Source organism: Rhinatrema bivittatum, chromosome 17 (genome assembly GCF_901001135.1).
Source record: "Rhinatrema bivittatum chromosome 17, aRhiBiv1.1, whole genome shotgun sequence".
Taxonomy (NCBI): Eukaryota; Metazoa; Chordata; class Amphibia; order Gymnophiona; family Rhinatrematidae; genus Rhinatrema; species Rhinatrema bivittatum.
Genome location: NC_042631.1, coordinates 28068796 through 28084528, shown reverse-complemented (window position 1 = coordinate 28084528; position 15733 = coordinate 28068796). Strand labels below are relative to the sequence as shown.

The 15733-nt window shown below is 43.2% G+C and overlaps 1 protein-coding gene across 14 annotated transcripts in view; it reads left to right on the top strand.

Annotated features, from left to right (window-relative positions):
* Positions 1-15733, top strand: part of SERGEF (secretion regulating guanine nucleotide exchange factor) — a 656301-nt gene that overhangs the window by 3720 nt on the left and 636848 nt on the right. For 13 of the 14 annotated variants that reach the window (XM_029582880.1, XM_029582884.1, XM_029582885.1 and 10 more), the window contains exons 3-6: positions 666-821; positions 8014-8108; positions 9465-9525; positions 13063-13176. In XM_029582880.1, coding sequence (XP_029438740.1) covers positions 666-821; positions 8014-8108; positions 9465-9525; positions 13063-13176 — 426 coding nt within the window. The remainder of the gene's footprint in view (positions 1-665; positions 822-8013; positions 8109-9464; positions 9526-13062; positions 13177-15733) is intronic. The other variant, XM_029582888.1, reaches the window with a different exon arrangement.

Here is a 15733-nt window from a genome sequence, read left to right as displayed (position 1 = left end):
ACACTGGCATCTCCCGCCTCAGGGGTATGGTATGCATGTTACCATTTCTATACTCTTAGCTGCTGGAGGTAACCTCTCGCCCAGTGGCTTCTAATGGAAAAAATTCGGGGAGTAGGACGGGTTCACCCTCACTGCAGAATCATGAGAATGAGTGCTGGAGTTTGGCTTCCTGGCGCTTCCCAGAGCCCTTCAGCTCACTTTGTTTTCTAACTTATCTTTCAGATTTTTTCCCCTGCCTTTTCTCACTCTTTTTTTTTTTTTTTCGCTGCTATACAATTCCCTCCTCTAGAAAGCTGAATCCTTTCTAGGATGACCAGTGTGTGAAGTATCCAAAGATGTCATTATATATTCAGCTTTGAGGCTGCATCGCTCTTCTCCTCAGAAGTGGCAGAGGGGGGTGGCTGAGTGAGCCTGTAGTAGTAAACCTGAGACAGAAGCTGGGGGCGCCTTACAATACAGACCAGCACGTTACTGAGGCGTGAGCGTTGGAGGACAAGTCGGAAGCGGGGACTGGGGCAGCCGATCATGCTCTGAGGAAGAGGCAGCAGAAAGTTTTTTCTCTCCTGCTGGTCACGTCCTGATTTGCTCCCATGTCCCCTGCAGCCAGTACGTAAAGCCTTGGTGTGTGGTGAGTCTGATGGGAAGCAGAGCTTTTGTTTTCGCAGCTGCTGGGGAGCTGTTCGTATGTGGCCAGAACAAAGAGGGGCAGCTGGGTCTGAATCATACCAGGGATGTCCTGCGCTTCACTCTCTGCACTGCCCTGTCCAGCTCCCATGTGGTGCAGGTTGCCTGTGGCTGGGATTTTACAGTTATGCTTACAGGTAAAAAGCCTTCCTGTGTTATGCAAGGAAATGTGTGACCACAGCTCATGCAAAATTTCAGGCAGAGCATGCAGCAAGGATTGCGCTTCTGCATCTCCTGTTTGTAGACGTAAGAGAGCACAAATTAACTGTGCACAGCTTAGGCTGGTGTAGCAACACGGGTTCAGATGGGAGCTTCTGGTTGGCGGAGCTCTGCTACCTGGGTTTTTAGGCATTGCTGGTGGACAGTGCATCTTCCTGATATCTGTGAGCAGGAAATACTGCGGTCCATTATGATCTGCTTGAAAGTTTACACTTGCACTAACCTTTGGTGAGAAGGGGAAGGTTGCCATGATAAAATGCTGTTGAAGTTTGTGTTGCCTGCCACTTTCCAGTGGTGGATGAGGCTGTGTACATGTTTCCTACCTTCTCTATCATCCTATTCTAGGCGGGCTAAAATTTAAAAGCATTCAAATTAAAATTTACATAAAGTGAAAGTAACAAAACCAGTGATCTGGCAACAGGTGGTCCTGTCAAAAAGGAAAGCCGTCACCTAATCGATATTAACGTGTTTCTATTGTCCGGCGGGCTTTCTACATATCTTTTCTTTGTTAAAGAGCCGTTGGTTCATACAGTGTCCGGGTAGTACTGCATTTACGAACCTCCTCGTTTCAGACAAACTCAGTGAAAAAAAAGTGGAACTTCACTATTGTTTTTCTTGTTTCAATATATTTCTTGGAGAAGATTCATCTGGCTTGTATCTGTTTAAGGTTTGCTTCTTATGCAATGGGGAGAATCATTTTCAAAGGTATTTTTGCTGGTAAAGCACTGCTCTACCTGCAGAAAGGTCGTTTTATAAAATTGCCCGCTCGATATGCAGGGAGGGCGTTTTGGCAGGGGCAGGGATCTGAGGCGAGGTTTTAATTTATGCACCACTGGTGTAGACAGAACTGAATTTTGGGGGGCCCAAGGGTAACATGGGTGGGCAGTAGACAATCAGATCTAGGCCCTACTAGTTGTGCTCTTATTGATAAATAATGCCTTAGCATGCACCCTACAATGGATTTCTGAGTATTTTAATTCTGTAACAAGAAGCGCTTACCAACATTAAAAATTCCTATTCCTGAACATACCCAGACCCGTGGGTTGTGCATTCCCACCAGCAGATGGAGTCAGAGAGCAATTAGAACTTTGGGCACTGCTACATAACGAGCGCGCCACCTGCAGCCCCTCAGTGTTTCTCTGACTCCAGCAGATGGCAGAGTTCCTGTTAGTCAGTTAAAAAAAACCATTAGGGAAAGTTTTTTTCCTAGGCTAGTTTGTAGTTAGTAGTGTAGCTTCCTGAGGTGTTAGGCACCTTCGTGGGCCATCCCTCAGTTGAAGCCGGGCTTCCGGGGGGTTTGGATACCCCTGCCTGTGTCTCGCCCGCATCGCTGCCAGTGTCTCGATAGCCAGGGGCTCCTGGTTTCCTCGAGCACTGAGGAGGCTCCTCTCACTCCTTCCTCAGACTCCAACTCTCTCAGGTGAGAAAGAAAGCAAAGAAGAAGCCGTTTAGTCGGCAGGCCAGCTGGAGTGGCGAGCTTAACCCCACGGGTCCTCACGATGGCCCGGGGCTCCGGGTGGGTCGGCGGGGGGGGGGAGGCCTTTGCACGCGTGTGAGGCCTCCTTTTATTTTTGCGCCGGCAGCTCTCCTCACAGCAATTTTGCGCTGGCAGGGAGTTTTTCAATTTTTAGCTCCTGCAGTCGCGTGAAGGTTTCTCAATGGCACCCCGGCCTAAGTTGGGACTACAAATTAGAAACAAACATGCAGACAAAACTGAAATGGAAAGTCTGAGAAACCAGGCTCTGCGAGCACTGGAATACTGAAGAGAAAGCAAAATACAAATATATAAGAAATGCACAATCCCAAAGATGGTATTTTCCAATCACTGAAAGGTAAAATAATTTATTTTTTTTTACCTTTGTTCTCTGATCTTATTTTTCTAATCAGTTGCTTCCAATCTCTTTCCCCCCCTTTGTCTGTCTTTTCCTTGTTCCCTTTTCAGGGTCTCTTATATTCTATCTTCTTTCCTTCCTTCTTCATACACAAACACTCACAGACTCTCTCTCACATGTTCTTTCATACATACAGGCTTTCTTTCACCCAAGATCCCACTCGTCCATGCCCTGCTCATACACACAGGTTTCTACTCCCACACATACACACATAGACTCTCACATGCTCTTTCATACAGGCTCCCACACCTACAAACACAGTACTCAGGCTCTCACTCTCATATGCAAGCTACCACTGTCACACAAACACACAGGCTTCCACTCTCACATGCAGGCTCCCACTCCCACATACACAAGCTCTCATTCCCACATGCTTTCTCTCTCACTCCCACTTCAGGTAGGCTCTCATTCACATCCCCCAAAAGCAGGCTCCCATTTTCTCTCTCTCTCTCTCTCTCTCTCTCTGTCTCGCACACACACACACAAAATCAGCATAGAGCACTTACTGGCTGCACGGGTTTTGAATGTGCAGGGCCAGCACATGTGAAGGAGCAGGAGCACAGGCGCCTTCCGGTGAGTTCTTTTATTTTTTATTTGACTGCCAGCCTCCTGGTTCTACTCCTCTTCTCGGCAGCGTCATGGGCCTCTTCCTCTTCTTGGCTACCGGTGGGAGGGGGTCCATCGGCGACCTCGCGGACCTCTTCCTCTTCTCGCCCGGCGTGTCCACTGCAGCCCTGTGACAGGGCCTCTCTTTTTGGGCTGCCGGGCAACTCTGATTGGGTGGGCCTGAGCCCAAAGTGCGTGGGCCATAGTCCACCCAGGCCCACCTGTGGCTATGCCACTATTATGCACCTATCTTTTGATGTTGGAAAGTATGCAGATCAAATTTCACTGCAAATTCCTCGCACTGAATAGCACATGCAGCTGTGTGTGGGGAGTTTTGCTGGGGCAGTTTTCAAAGCAGACTTATGTTCATCTGTTTGCCTTCTGCATGTAACACCCCCCAGATCTATGCAAGCTCTTACAAGACTGCTCCCAGGGATTCTAGAAAACAGAAACATTGGGGCAGTAGTTCTCAGTATGGACTTGGTCTACCCCTTTAGACCAGTCTGGGCTTTAGGATGTCCACAGAAAATATGCTTGACAAAAATTTATTTGCGCCGCCTCCATTATATGCAAAGACGCCTTGTGCATATTCATTGTGGATATTCTGATAACCAGACTGGTACTTGAGGACTGGGATGAGAACCATTGCATTAGAGAATCTTCACAAGGCATTGAGGTGTCTCCTCGTGACCTTGGTTTATAATAATATATATGAATGTATAGTTCTATCGTAAATATTTGTGAATATTTCTGTTAAAATGCAGGTGGTCCCTTGTACACTATATTATACTGGAATTAGTCGTGCTCTATCACAACGTGATGGGTTTTGTTCTGTTAATGACTTGCGCTGTAAATCCAGTTTGATCTTTTTTCAAGATGTAATAGTTGGCATGCATCCAGCATTTTTTTGGGAGTGCTCATGCTCAGGATATCAGTATAAGAAAGCCATAGGCACGGGCTCAGCTTCCTGGCAGTGGGATTCCAGCAACTGATTCAGAGTTAGCGAGTGCTTCCTCTCCTAAGTATGGCGTTGACTTGCTTGGTTCAATTCATCCTTCTCTACAAGGGAGAGACAGGATTAACATCTGTTCCTGTAAGGGAAACAACTGGATAGGCAGCTTCCATTACTTAGCATGACAGGTTGGCATTAAGAAAGGAGGGAGGATAATGCACGGTGCCCCCTTGACTAGCAGGCTGTAATTGCTTTTGAACAGTTCTGCCAATATTATTGCTTTTATGAGCTAAAACGCGTCAGTAGAACCATGAAAAGTAATTACAAAGAGCTGTTCCTTCTGCTCCATATTTTACTTTTTCATGCATTGAGAGCCTTGCGGAGCATCTGATCACTTAACCCGTAGCTGGACACCTTCGCTCTTAAAAACCTGCTCTTCTTGATGTGAGCAGCTGTTGTGTACCACAATGATGCAGATGTGCGGAGTTTTCCATTCACGCATAATATCAACTGGTATGTGGGTGTGTATTTCTTTAAATTTTGGTGTCCTTATCCACACCACATTTTCAATACGTGTTACATGGTCCAAGAGGATCCTGACAGGGTTTTTTTTTTGTTTTTTTTTTAATTCACCCATACTCATGGATGGGCACACATGCATGTGTTCTGGAAAGTAGGCTCCGTTAGTTCTGTGTGGAACGTTTTGCATGGGTGTGAATGTAGCTTCAGTTCATGCATTTAAATCCTCACAGACCTCTGACAAAGTGGACACTGTCCTGGAAAGCGCATGCTTCAATAAATTGGTGAGTCTATAAGGTGCCACTCCGCCTCTTGTCATTTTTTTTCTTGCACCAGATTAAAGCAGCTGTCCCTCTGAAGATTTGTCATAGACCTTTGCTAATTGAGGGCTGGAAAGAAGGCTTGGGCTCTCACGTGAACCCTTTGGTGCTTCTGAGCATTGTCCTCCCTCTCTTCCTTTCTGCCAGGCCTGCAGTGAACCCTGATGGATGAGAGTCTGCTGCTGGGCTTTCCTGCATAGGAGCGCATAGCTCTCCTGCTAGGCTAATTACAATTTATACAGATAGCGTTAGTCGACAAACCATGTTTGCCTCTTCTGTTTGCTCTATTGTTAAATGGTTGTTAAGAGTGTTATCCCCTAGTTCCATGTAAACCGATTTGATATGACAATTGTCATGAAGGTCGGTATATAAAAGAATTAAATAAATAAATAAATAAATAAATAAATAAAAATGTTCACAGTTTGCTTTACGCCAAACAGACGGTTTGGCGTAAAGGGAAGTGCAGGTAATTCAATAAGTCCCCTCAACTTCAGATTCTTTTCACCAAAGGTTTCTTTTTATTTTTACATCGGCAGCTCCATTGCTTAGACAAGCACAGAATTTAAGAAGGGTCCCCCGACACGGACCCGTGTTTCGCCAAACCCGGCTGTGTCGGGAGGGACAAGCATTTAGAGACAGGGATTCTTCAACTTTTAATCGCTGTGCTGATATTTGCTTTGCAAGTGCAAATATCTGAAGTTGAGGGGACTTATTGAATTACCTGCACTTCCCTCTGTTTGGCGTTGAATATTTGAAGTGCAGGCTTCTGCCCCTGCATTGTGTTGTGGACTACCACAGTTTGCTTTAGCAATTATAGCATTTTAGAAACAATCAGGCAGCCACCTCTGGGGTGGATGTTCCAGGAGTTCGGACACTGCATTACTGTGTTTGAATAGGATCAGAGATCAGGAAGAATTAAACTGAATATCTTCTGGTTCTTGGAAACAGAAAACTACGTTGAATACTTTTCACAGTGTCGCAGAAGACTATAAATCTGTGGTTTAACCTTTTTTCCATTAATTTTTTTTTTTTTTTTAAATAGACACAGGCAGTTAGAGACATTAAAAGCCTTTTCTTTTAAGGAACTAAATTTAAACATGAATAGAACTAATTTGCACATTTCCATAAAGCTCTGGCATTTGTTGTAATGTGCTTTGATTAATAGAAAGTAGTAATGGACATTAATAATAATGTACCAGTGAAGATGTTTGCCTTTAGCAGCTCCCAGTAGTTGGTTATTTTACAGTGATCTTTAAATGTTTAAATAGGAAATTGGCACATACAGCATATATCCGTAACCAACAGAGTGATTCCCACGTTGTGGTCCTGCTTAGCATGTAGAAGACTAAATCCATCCATGCCCCTGATACTCAAGCACGTGAGCCCTTCGGCTCATTACGTCCCGAGGAGTGCTGGTTCTGAACTCAGCCTCGATCTGAGTTGCTGAGAAGGGGAAGCAATGACCTTCAGAATCAACTCTCTGGACCCGTTGTCAACAAAACTAGATGCTGCACCAGAGAATCTGTGCAAAAAAAGAAGTGGACTGAGGGCAGGGCATGTGAAAAAAATGTGAATGACATAGCTCTTGTGGCCAGAGCCTGGCGTCATTTCCCTTTACATTTGCTAATTCTGTTAATAAAGCCTGTGCACGTCTGAAGCATATTGTAATACATAGTTAGGATAGTAGAAGGACTAGGGGACACTCCATGAAGTTAGCATGGGGCACATTTAAAACTAATCGGAGAAAGTTCTTTTTTACTCAACGCACAATTCAACTCTGGAATTTGTTGCCAGAGGATGTGGTTCGTGCAGTTAGTATAGCTGTGTTTAAAAAAGGATTGGATAAGTTCTTGGAGGAGAAGTCCATTACCTGCTATTAAGTTCACTTAGAGAATAGCCACTGCCATTAGCAATGGTTACATGGAATAGACTTAGTTTTTGGGTACTTGCCAGGTTCTTATGGCCTGGATTGGCCACTGTTGGAAACAGGATGCTGGGCTTGATGGACCCTTGGTCTGACCCAGTATGGCATTTTCTTATGTTCTTATGTTCTTAGACTATGTTGTTAGTGGTGATTCGACTACAAAAGCTGTACATTAGCTATAATGGTGAAAGGACCGGGGAGGTGGGGAATAGTTTGAAATCATTGACCAAGTAAGAATTTCTACAGCTGCACATAGCATTATCATATTATTTTGATAGCAATAGGGGTAGTTTTTAAGGTCTAAATATTACCAAAGTTTTAAATTGTACAAAATCAGGAGTTCTATAAATATTATCCCTCATGGAGCCCGAGGAATACAAATTGACGTTGTCAGTCTGCACGACTTATCTTTAGGGCATTTGGTTTTCCGGGATTTTTATTTTCTCTTTCGGGGGGTCCTTGCTGCTGTCAGTGTATCAGTATCGGGGTTTTGAGGATAGCCCGAATCGAGTGCTCCAAAAGCCTTCCCTGTATTCTCCTTTTGATTTGTTTTATCTGATTTTCTGTTCATCGGTCATGGGATCCCTTCATTTATTTGTGGTCATGTTGAATGGGTGAATGATACTCTACTTCTCCCCACCCCCCGCAAAGTTCCCTGGAGTTCCCTTGCTATTTTGCAGATGACCTGGCCAGGTTTATGAGTGCACCCATTTTTTTTTTTTTGGAAGCAGTTCCAGGTGGCCTGTTCTAAAATGTTCATGGTTTGCTTGAAATTGCGATGACATGACATGTAGCGATCAATGCCGTTAGAACGTTCATAAACGAGCGAGGAGTACTTACGTGACGTGCCGGTCACGAAATGCTAAGTCTTTGTCCTCTGCCCTTTCGTTTTACCAGGAGACGGCCAGGTTTTATCATGCGGCTGTAATTCCTTTGGACAGCTGGGACTTCCTTGGGTGTCTCGGTCATGTCAGATCCCACAACAGATTGAGGTAACTCCTTCTTTTTATATTTTTCTCTTGAAGACTAGCTCCATCCATTGATATTGTCAGATACTATAGAAAAGCTGCAGCATCAGCAGTACGAAGCGAGGAGGGTTGGTAACACGCTTATAGGTATGAGCATAGGTACCGAGGGCAGTTTTTGCAGGGAAATGGCTGTTTCTCTGGATAAAAACACCCACCCTCGCTAGTAAAAGAGCAGGCGTTGTCCCAAAGGCTGTGTCCTTTTGCCCGCATCAGCAGCAGCCGGTTTCCCTCCCTCCTTGACAGTAAGGGCTCGGCCTCTGCCGTAAACTTGATCCCTGCTAGCCTCACTGAGCAGGAATCTCAAATCTGAGTCACTTGTAGCGCAGCCTGAGCTGTAAGACTAGCACACAGGGAAGAGCTTTAGTGTAGCTTTAGTAAAACTGAAGTCTGTTTTTGGGGACCCTCCGGTCACAGAGCGCTTCCTTGTTATGAGGCTGTTCTGTCAGCCAGAAGACCACGAAAGCACCATCTTCAGGTCACGAGCCAGACTTTACCATCTGACCTTAGCAACAAAGAGGGAGAGAAGCAATCAAACGATCTTTAAACGCAAGAGAAAATAGAAAGGAAGGGGGTCATAGTTTCAGAGGATGGGGGAGGTAAAAGTCCTCATTTTGAGAAGATCTTCACTTGGTGAAATGATGTAATATTTTCCCTTGGGGTCACCACATTAAATAACGTTAAGGCTGAACCGTGCTTTGTAGCAAAGAAGAGAATCGTGAGTTTTACCACGTAATTAGACCGTAGAAAGAAGAAGATGGAAGTAGTTGAAAGAAAACCAAGAACTGGTTGGGTAAAAGATCCTTTTGTAAAACTAGTGTCTGAAATTGCCCGAGGAAAGGACCTTAGTAGACCCGAAAGCTTGCATCTCTGAAAGTGTTATCCTTATAAAGGTGTCATTGCTACCCAACTACTGTCTTGGTTTTCTTTTAACTAATTGTATTTTTGGTGGGCTAATAGGGTACTTGCTTTCTGCCTTTCAGACAAAGATGGTGTAGCAGGGGCTTATGAGAATGATAAATGTGGGTGCTCCTTCTCCAGTAATTCTTTGACTGCTCGCTGTGCATGTAGTGCTTACATTACAAGCACACGAGTGAGGACCATTGAGAATAGCACCAAAGGATCCACCCACAGCACTACCAGTATAGAACTGAGAAAGGATTAATACTGAAGGAGGAAGAATGGTCAGCGCTGTGGAATTTTGCGTTCCTAATTTAGTTTCGTGCAAAGTCAGCAAGGATGCCCCTCCCCCCACAATAAATTCTTATGTAATACTGGAAAATTGAAAGGTTTTGTTTTCTGAACCGATTCTTGTTTTTGTAGGCCTTCGCAGAGAAGGTGGTGCATGTTGCTGCAGGACTCAGACATGCTCTTGCAGCTACTGGTGAGTTCACATATTGCCTTGTGGTTACTCTATAAATGAGTGGGTTTTCTTTGATTTTATATTGCTATGGTTTTATTGTATTTTTTTTATGTTGTTCTACACTGCTCCGATTAGGTTTGGTATATCTGCGTGGGTAGTATATAACAACTTGGAAATGAAATAAATATTCTTATTCAGTACTTTCCTCACCTCATTAACCTCATTTCCTGTGTGGACGTACTTGTGAAATAGTTTGCTGCACCCTGTGCATCAATGACATTGTGTTATGCATGAGGCTTTGGTGAGATATTGTTCACAACTTTATTTAAAACATTTATATTCCACTATTCGAAACTGAGTTTCATAGTGGATGACAATAGAAAACATAAATAATTAGTGTAGGTACCAAAATTGATTTATTGTGTTTTCTCCCTTTATGGGCTCGTGGGAAAGAACACTTGATAAATTGGACACATAAGGCCCTGTTAACTAAAGGATAGTAAGTTTGCTCGAGGATGGAGTCTTGTTACAAATTTTCATGGTATTCCCTGTTAATTAGGTGTACAAAAAGAAGGCACCAGAGATTTGACCAATTTTTGATGGCTAAACTTGGCTTTAGAGGGATAGTCGTGTCAGTCTGGTAGAGCAAAAAATGACAGGAGTCGGGTGGCACCTTACAGACTAACCAGTTTATTGAAGAATGAGCTTTCGGGGACAGAGTCCACTTCATCGGATACAGCTGACGAAGTGGACATTTTAAACTTTAGTTTGGACATCAGACTCGTTTTTCCCACAGATCAGGAAGACATACGTAACATTTGACATTGAAATGTTATAAATGCTTACACTGTGTATGTGTGTGTGAGTTTTTATATATATACTTTATATACAATATATCTGGAAAATGCATGTGTGTGTTTTTTAAACAAACTTATTATTTAAACAGTAGAGGACTTTCGTTCAATTATAGAATACGTAGTCTTTTATTGTAAATCTTGGCCATCTTGGGGGCTTTTCTAAAAAAGCTTTGACCAGAGTCTGAGGTCCCCTCTGCTGCCCTGCTCTGTCCCAGCTTAGTGAATATCAGCTGAACGTGTAATTTCACACCCACTGCTCATTTCCAGACAAATTGCTTATCTCCCTCCAATGGCAGTGGAGTTCTTTTCGTCCCTAAAAGTTTGTTTCTTCCCTCCAGCACTAACTGACATAAGCTTGTTAGTGAATCGGGCAATAACTCTCAGCCTTTAGTGAATATGCACTCCAGAGCGGATCCTTTTCTACTGATTACCCAGAAGTGGGGTGTGTTAGACATAAAGACGTTTGGTTTCCATGCTGAATATCCTAAACATTTTCCTTATTGTTGCTTTTCATTTGTCCCTGTGGCCGTTGAGGTTATAGATATAACCTCAACGGCCCTGAGGCCGTTGAGGTTATATCTATGGGAGGAGACTTGATTAGATCCAATGGTAAATTATTTCAGAACCTTGTCAACTAAAATGCAAGAAATGTTTTCCCTTGATTTTAAAGACTCAAAAAGAGGGGTGAATTAGCACAAGTTTGAAACGTATGAGCAGTAGTGCCAATTGTCAAGGCTTCAGCCCTGTCTACTATTTGCCCATCTTTCACATGCATTCATAATTCAGTAACCATTAAAAAAGAAAATCTGTTTGAAGTGTAGATCTCACATTTACTCACCTCATGCTTGGATCTGAAATAGCCGTTTGCCTCGGGAAATTGAAATATCAATAGGTGAACAGTTCATAGGTGGATGTGATTGTCAAGGGAAGGCAGCTATGATAGAAGCATTTTATTTTTGTTGTTTTTAAGTAGCTGGGATGCAGTCCTGGGGAATGGAGCTAAAATCACAAAAACTATAGAGGTACATTTTTAAAGGGCCAAGCGCATGTTGCAAAATCCAATGCTTGTGTGCACGTGTGCGCCCGATTTTGTATTCCCAGTTCCTTCTCCTCCCTTTTCCCCTCTCCACTGCGACTCCTAAACCCACCCTAACTAAACTTTTTTTTTTTGTTTTGGAACTTATAGCATCTGACGAGATGGAGTAGAGGAGTAGCCTAGCGTTTAGAGAAGTGGGTTATGAACCAGGAGACCAGGGTTTGAGTCCCACTGTCCCTCCTTGTGACCTTGGGCAAGTCACTTTACCCTCCATTGCCTCAGGTACAAGCTTAGATTGTGAGCCCTCTGGGGACAGGGAAATACCTACAGTACCTGAATGTAATCCACTTTGAAGCGCTGCAGAAAGCAGAAAATAAATAAATAAAATAATTTCTGCTCGCCGCCAGCTAATGGCGCTGTACTGGCTGGACCCCAGCCCGCCCCTTTTCAAAACTCCAGCTCTTCTGCGCATACTGGGAGATACATATTTGGCCGGGCCCTTTTGAAAATGTGCTTGGCGTTCGTTCGGCCCCGCCATGTCCCTATCTCCCGTGATTTCTGCGTGCCAGGTTTTAAAAATGTACTTGATAGCAAGAATCATACGATGACACGATGCTCATTTCAAAGCTTGATTAATTTTTTGAAGGCTTTCAGACTGTGCAATTTAATTAAAAGTACTCCTGGTACACTCACAGCTAAGTGACGATCTCTGCCACACGGGGGATCCATTTCCTGGGATCTGTAAAGAGAGCATCCTGGGCGCATGTGCACATCTGCCTAACTGTGACTAGATGTACGGCATTTCTCTCTCTGATTACAGTTAGGTAGAATTTGCATATCTATCAAACATATTTTCTTTACGAATCCCAGAAAATGAATCTTTGGCGTGGCTGAGATTGTCACTTGGCCTTTGAACATGCTAGGAGTCCTTTTAATTAAACTGGACTGACTAAGAAAACTGAAATGAATTAAATGAGCTTTCACATTTATATTGTAAGAGGCTGAGGATCAGTGGCAATGTACGACTGTTGCTACATTTTTTTTTTAATGATTTCAGCTCTGTTCCCCAAGCCTTCATCCCAACTACTTATTAAAAAACAACTCACAAGTGCTCCTCTCCCTTTCTCTACCCCCTTTCCCTGTACAATCACATCCAGCTACAAACTCTCCACCTATTGATATTTGCATTTCCCAAGGAACCCCTTAAGAGTTGCAGTCTAAATGCTATTCAGCCAATTCAGATGCAGGCAGGAGGTAGGTGAATGTGAGAGAGACTCTCCACTCTAGACAGAAATTTTAAAGGTGAGGGAATTAGGAATGTATGTGAAAGATGCGCAAATGGACAGTAACCAGGGTTGACTCTTGAGGTTTGCCACTTCTGCTTACCTTTCAAACTTGTGCTAATTCTCCCCCCTTTTTGTCTTTTACAATGTGTCAGACGTGTGGAAACATTTTTCTTGGTTTTAAGGTTATTCTTTATCAGTTTTGCTTTGTCCTCTGCTTCTGTCTGTTTTCTCTTGAGAAGTTCATTATACACCTGAATGCACTGCACATAGAGAGAAAGAGAAAGATATGTGTTTGCAAAATGTAGTTATTTAGCTTACATGGAATGTAAACCGGTTGTCATTTCTTTGCATGTTTCCTTTTGCCTGCTGTAATGGATAGAGGGGGGCCTAGTTTTCCAGTGGGGAACTGGCATGGCATCACAGGCAAAGCGAGCCTGTCGGGGGAAGATGATCTCGTCTTTCTTGGCAGCAAAGGAGCCTTGCGTGGTGACAGGTAACTTTTCTCCATGTTAGTAGCCATGTCTGTCTTTCTGCATTGGAGCCATGTGTGCAGCAGCAGATGAGTTTGAACTGTCTCACAGACCATTTATTGTGGACAGTGTTAGAGCTAAACAGCTAATGATTTTTTACTGTAAAAATTAGGTGCTGATCCAAGGGCCTGATGAACTAAGACAGGAGTGAAAATGCACCCTGAATTTCAGGGCACATTGTATTTAGGCATGAGCTAAAAAATCATTTACTGCCAAAGCAGGAAGCTAATAGTATATGTAAATGCATTGGGAGTTAAATGAATAGTGTGCAGAAATGATGTTTAATGCATGTGATTTAGGAGATTAAACCATGAATTAGGAGCGAGGATCATGGTTTGTGCGCTAGACAGTTGTAAATTTATTAAAGAAAATGCTTCTTTTTGGGGCTGGCACTTATTAGGACAATTGTCAGCTTTTTCTGGCTGAAATGCGATGAATCCGGAGCAGCATGAGGTAACAGCATTTGTGTAGGCTCACTATATGTACAGCTGTCTATTCCTGTGATCTCATGCTTCTTTGGATCCATTGTGTTTTGATGCATAAGGGCCGCCATCACGTTGCTCTCTGCTGCGCTGTGCTAGCATGTTCCTGGACTTGGGGGTTCTTGGCTGTGCTGGTCCACCCTGGAACTGGGAAACCCAAGTGCTGCCTCTGCAGCTACTGTTAACTTTACTCCACCTGTGATCAGGAGTTAAATTTCCAGCATTAAAAAAACAAAAACCGCTTGTGTTAAGCCTCCATGGCTTCTAACGCCCTTCCCTGTATTGGGGAGTAATAGCTAATGCCTTTGCAACATGAGATTTGCATGGAGATGTGCTAACATATACCTGCACATTTTTTGTGTTCAAAACTCCTTGTTAAATTGGGAGTTGTATGCACAACTGCGCCCTAACATGTGCAGGCCTGCCTCTGAGGCTTGGCCTTCCCGAATGGAAGCAATCAAAAGCCTTTTTATTTTTCCAAGCTTTGGACAGAAAGAGTTGATCGTCTGTTTCAGGAAGGTGGTGGAGTCCGCCTGGGGTTTGGGCAGTTAGTTTTATGGTTTGGGTTTAGGTTGTTTTTTTTTTTTTTCTGTCTTTCTCTCTTATATTTATAATGATGTTTTATTGATTTTATGTTTATTTTATTGATTATGAATGTAAAGTGTAACGCACTAAGATCAGCAGGATATAAGTTGTTATATCGGGCTTAAAGTAGCTGCCACGGTATTGCTTGGTGGCGCAATCCTTTTTTTTAATTGTGGAGGGATGTTAGCAGAGCATGCACCTTCTGCTTTCTATTTCAGTATGTGGAAGTCCCACGTACTAGCCAAGTCAAGCCTGTCCAAGGAGACCATGGAGAGTTTAAGAAATAAAAGACCTTTGTTTGGAAGTTTTGCATTAAATTAATTATCTTTAGCACTGCAAAAGTGACTTCTGCCTGCCTGATTTTATACAATTCTTTTATGAATCACAGCCACTGGAGGGCAGCCAGACTTAGAGAGGATATGATAGAGGTTTACAAAGTTGTGTGTGATAGGGAGCAATTATTTACGCTATCAAAGACTGCTAGGACTAGGGGATAGTCCTGGAAACTGAAAGCACATTTAAAATGCATTTAAGAAAGTATTTTTCAGTCAATGCACAATTAAGCTATGGAACCTGTTGCCAGAAAATGTGGTTAGGGCTAGTAGTATAACCGTGTATAAAAAAAGGTTTGTAGAAGTTTCTGGAGGACAAATTCCTAAATAATTATTAGCCAAATAGACTTTGGTTTCTCCACTTCTGAATTATTGGGGAGAGCAATGTGAAACAGATTTATATTGGGAAGTGCCAGATATTTCCAGGTGACCCAGACTGGCCACTGTTGGAGATAGGATGATGAGCTCAATGGACCATTGCTTTGACCTATGTTCTTATATTCCTTATTGCTTGGTTGTGAGACCACCTGGTCATCCATTTAAAACACTTTATTATTGTAGGAGCACTTGAGGTTAGATGGTGGAAAGTGGAATCTCTGTTTAGAGACCTTGTGCAGTGCTAGGGCTGTCGTTGCATGTTTTTACCCCGAAAGACAGGGGGTCACCACCCTGGTACTGCAGGGCAGCAAGTAGATCCAGTTTTTAGGATATGAAGGATGAATATTCATCAGGTATATTTGCATTCAATGGGCTTAGATTTGAGCTGGAAAATGAGATTCGTCCGCAGCCTCAAGGACAAGGGTGATGCACCTTTACTCCATAGTTTTCTTGACAATGCTGTTCCTTACTTCCTGAAAACAGCAGCAACTCTATTTATACAGATTGCATTGGGGTGTGCTGGCTGAGCTCCTGGAACGATGAGTTAAACTTATCTGCATTTGTAGAAGAAACTGTGGCAAAGCATAACGATTATGTCGATTATGGAATGGGATTGACAGACAAATATTATTGAATTAAGCATGTTCACAAAGGTGTGTGGTGTCTTAATGTGCACAAATGCACGTTATCAGTGAATAGGCCCCCATTAGAAATAACGAACGCTGTGGAAAATAACGCAGGTT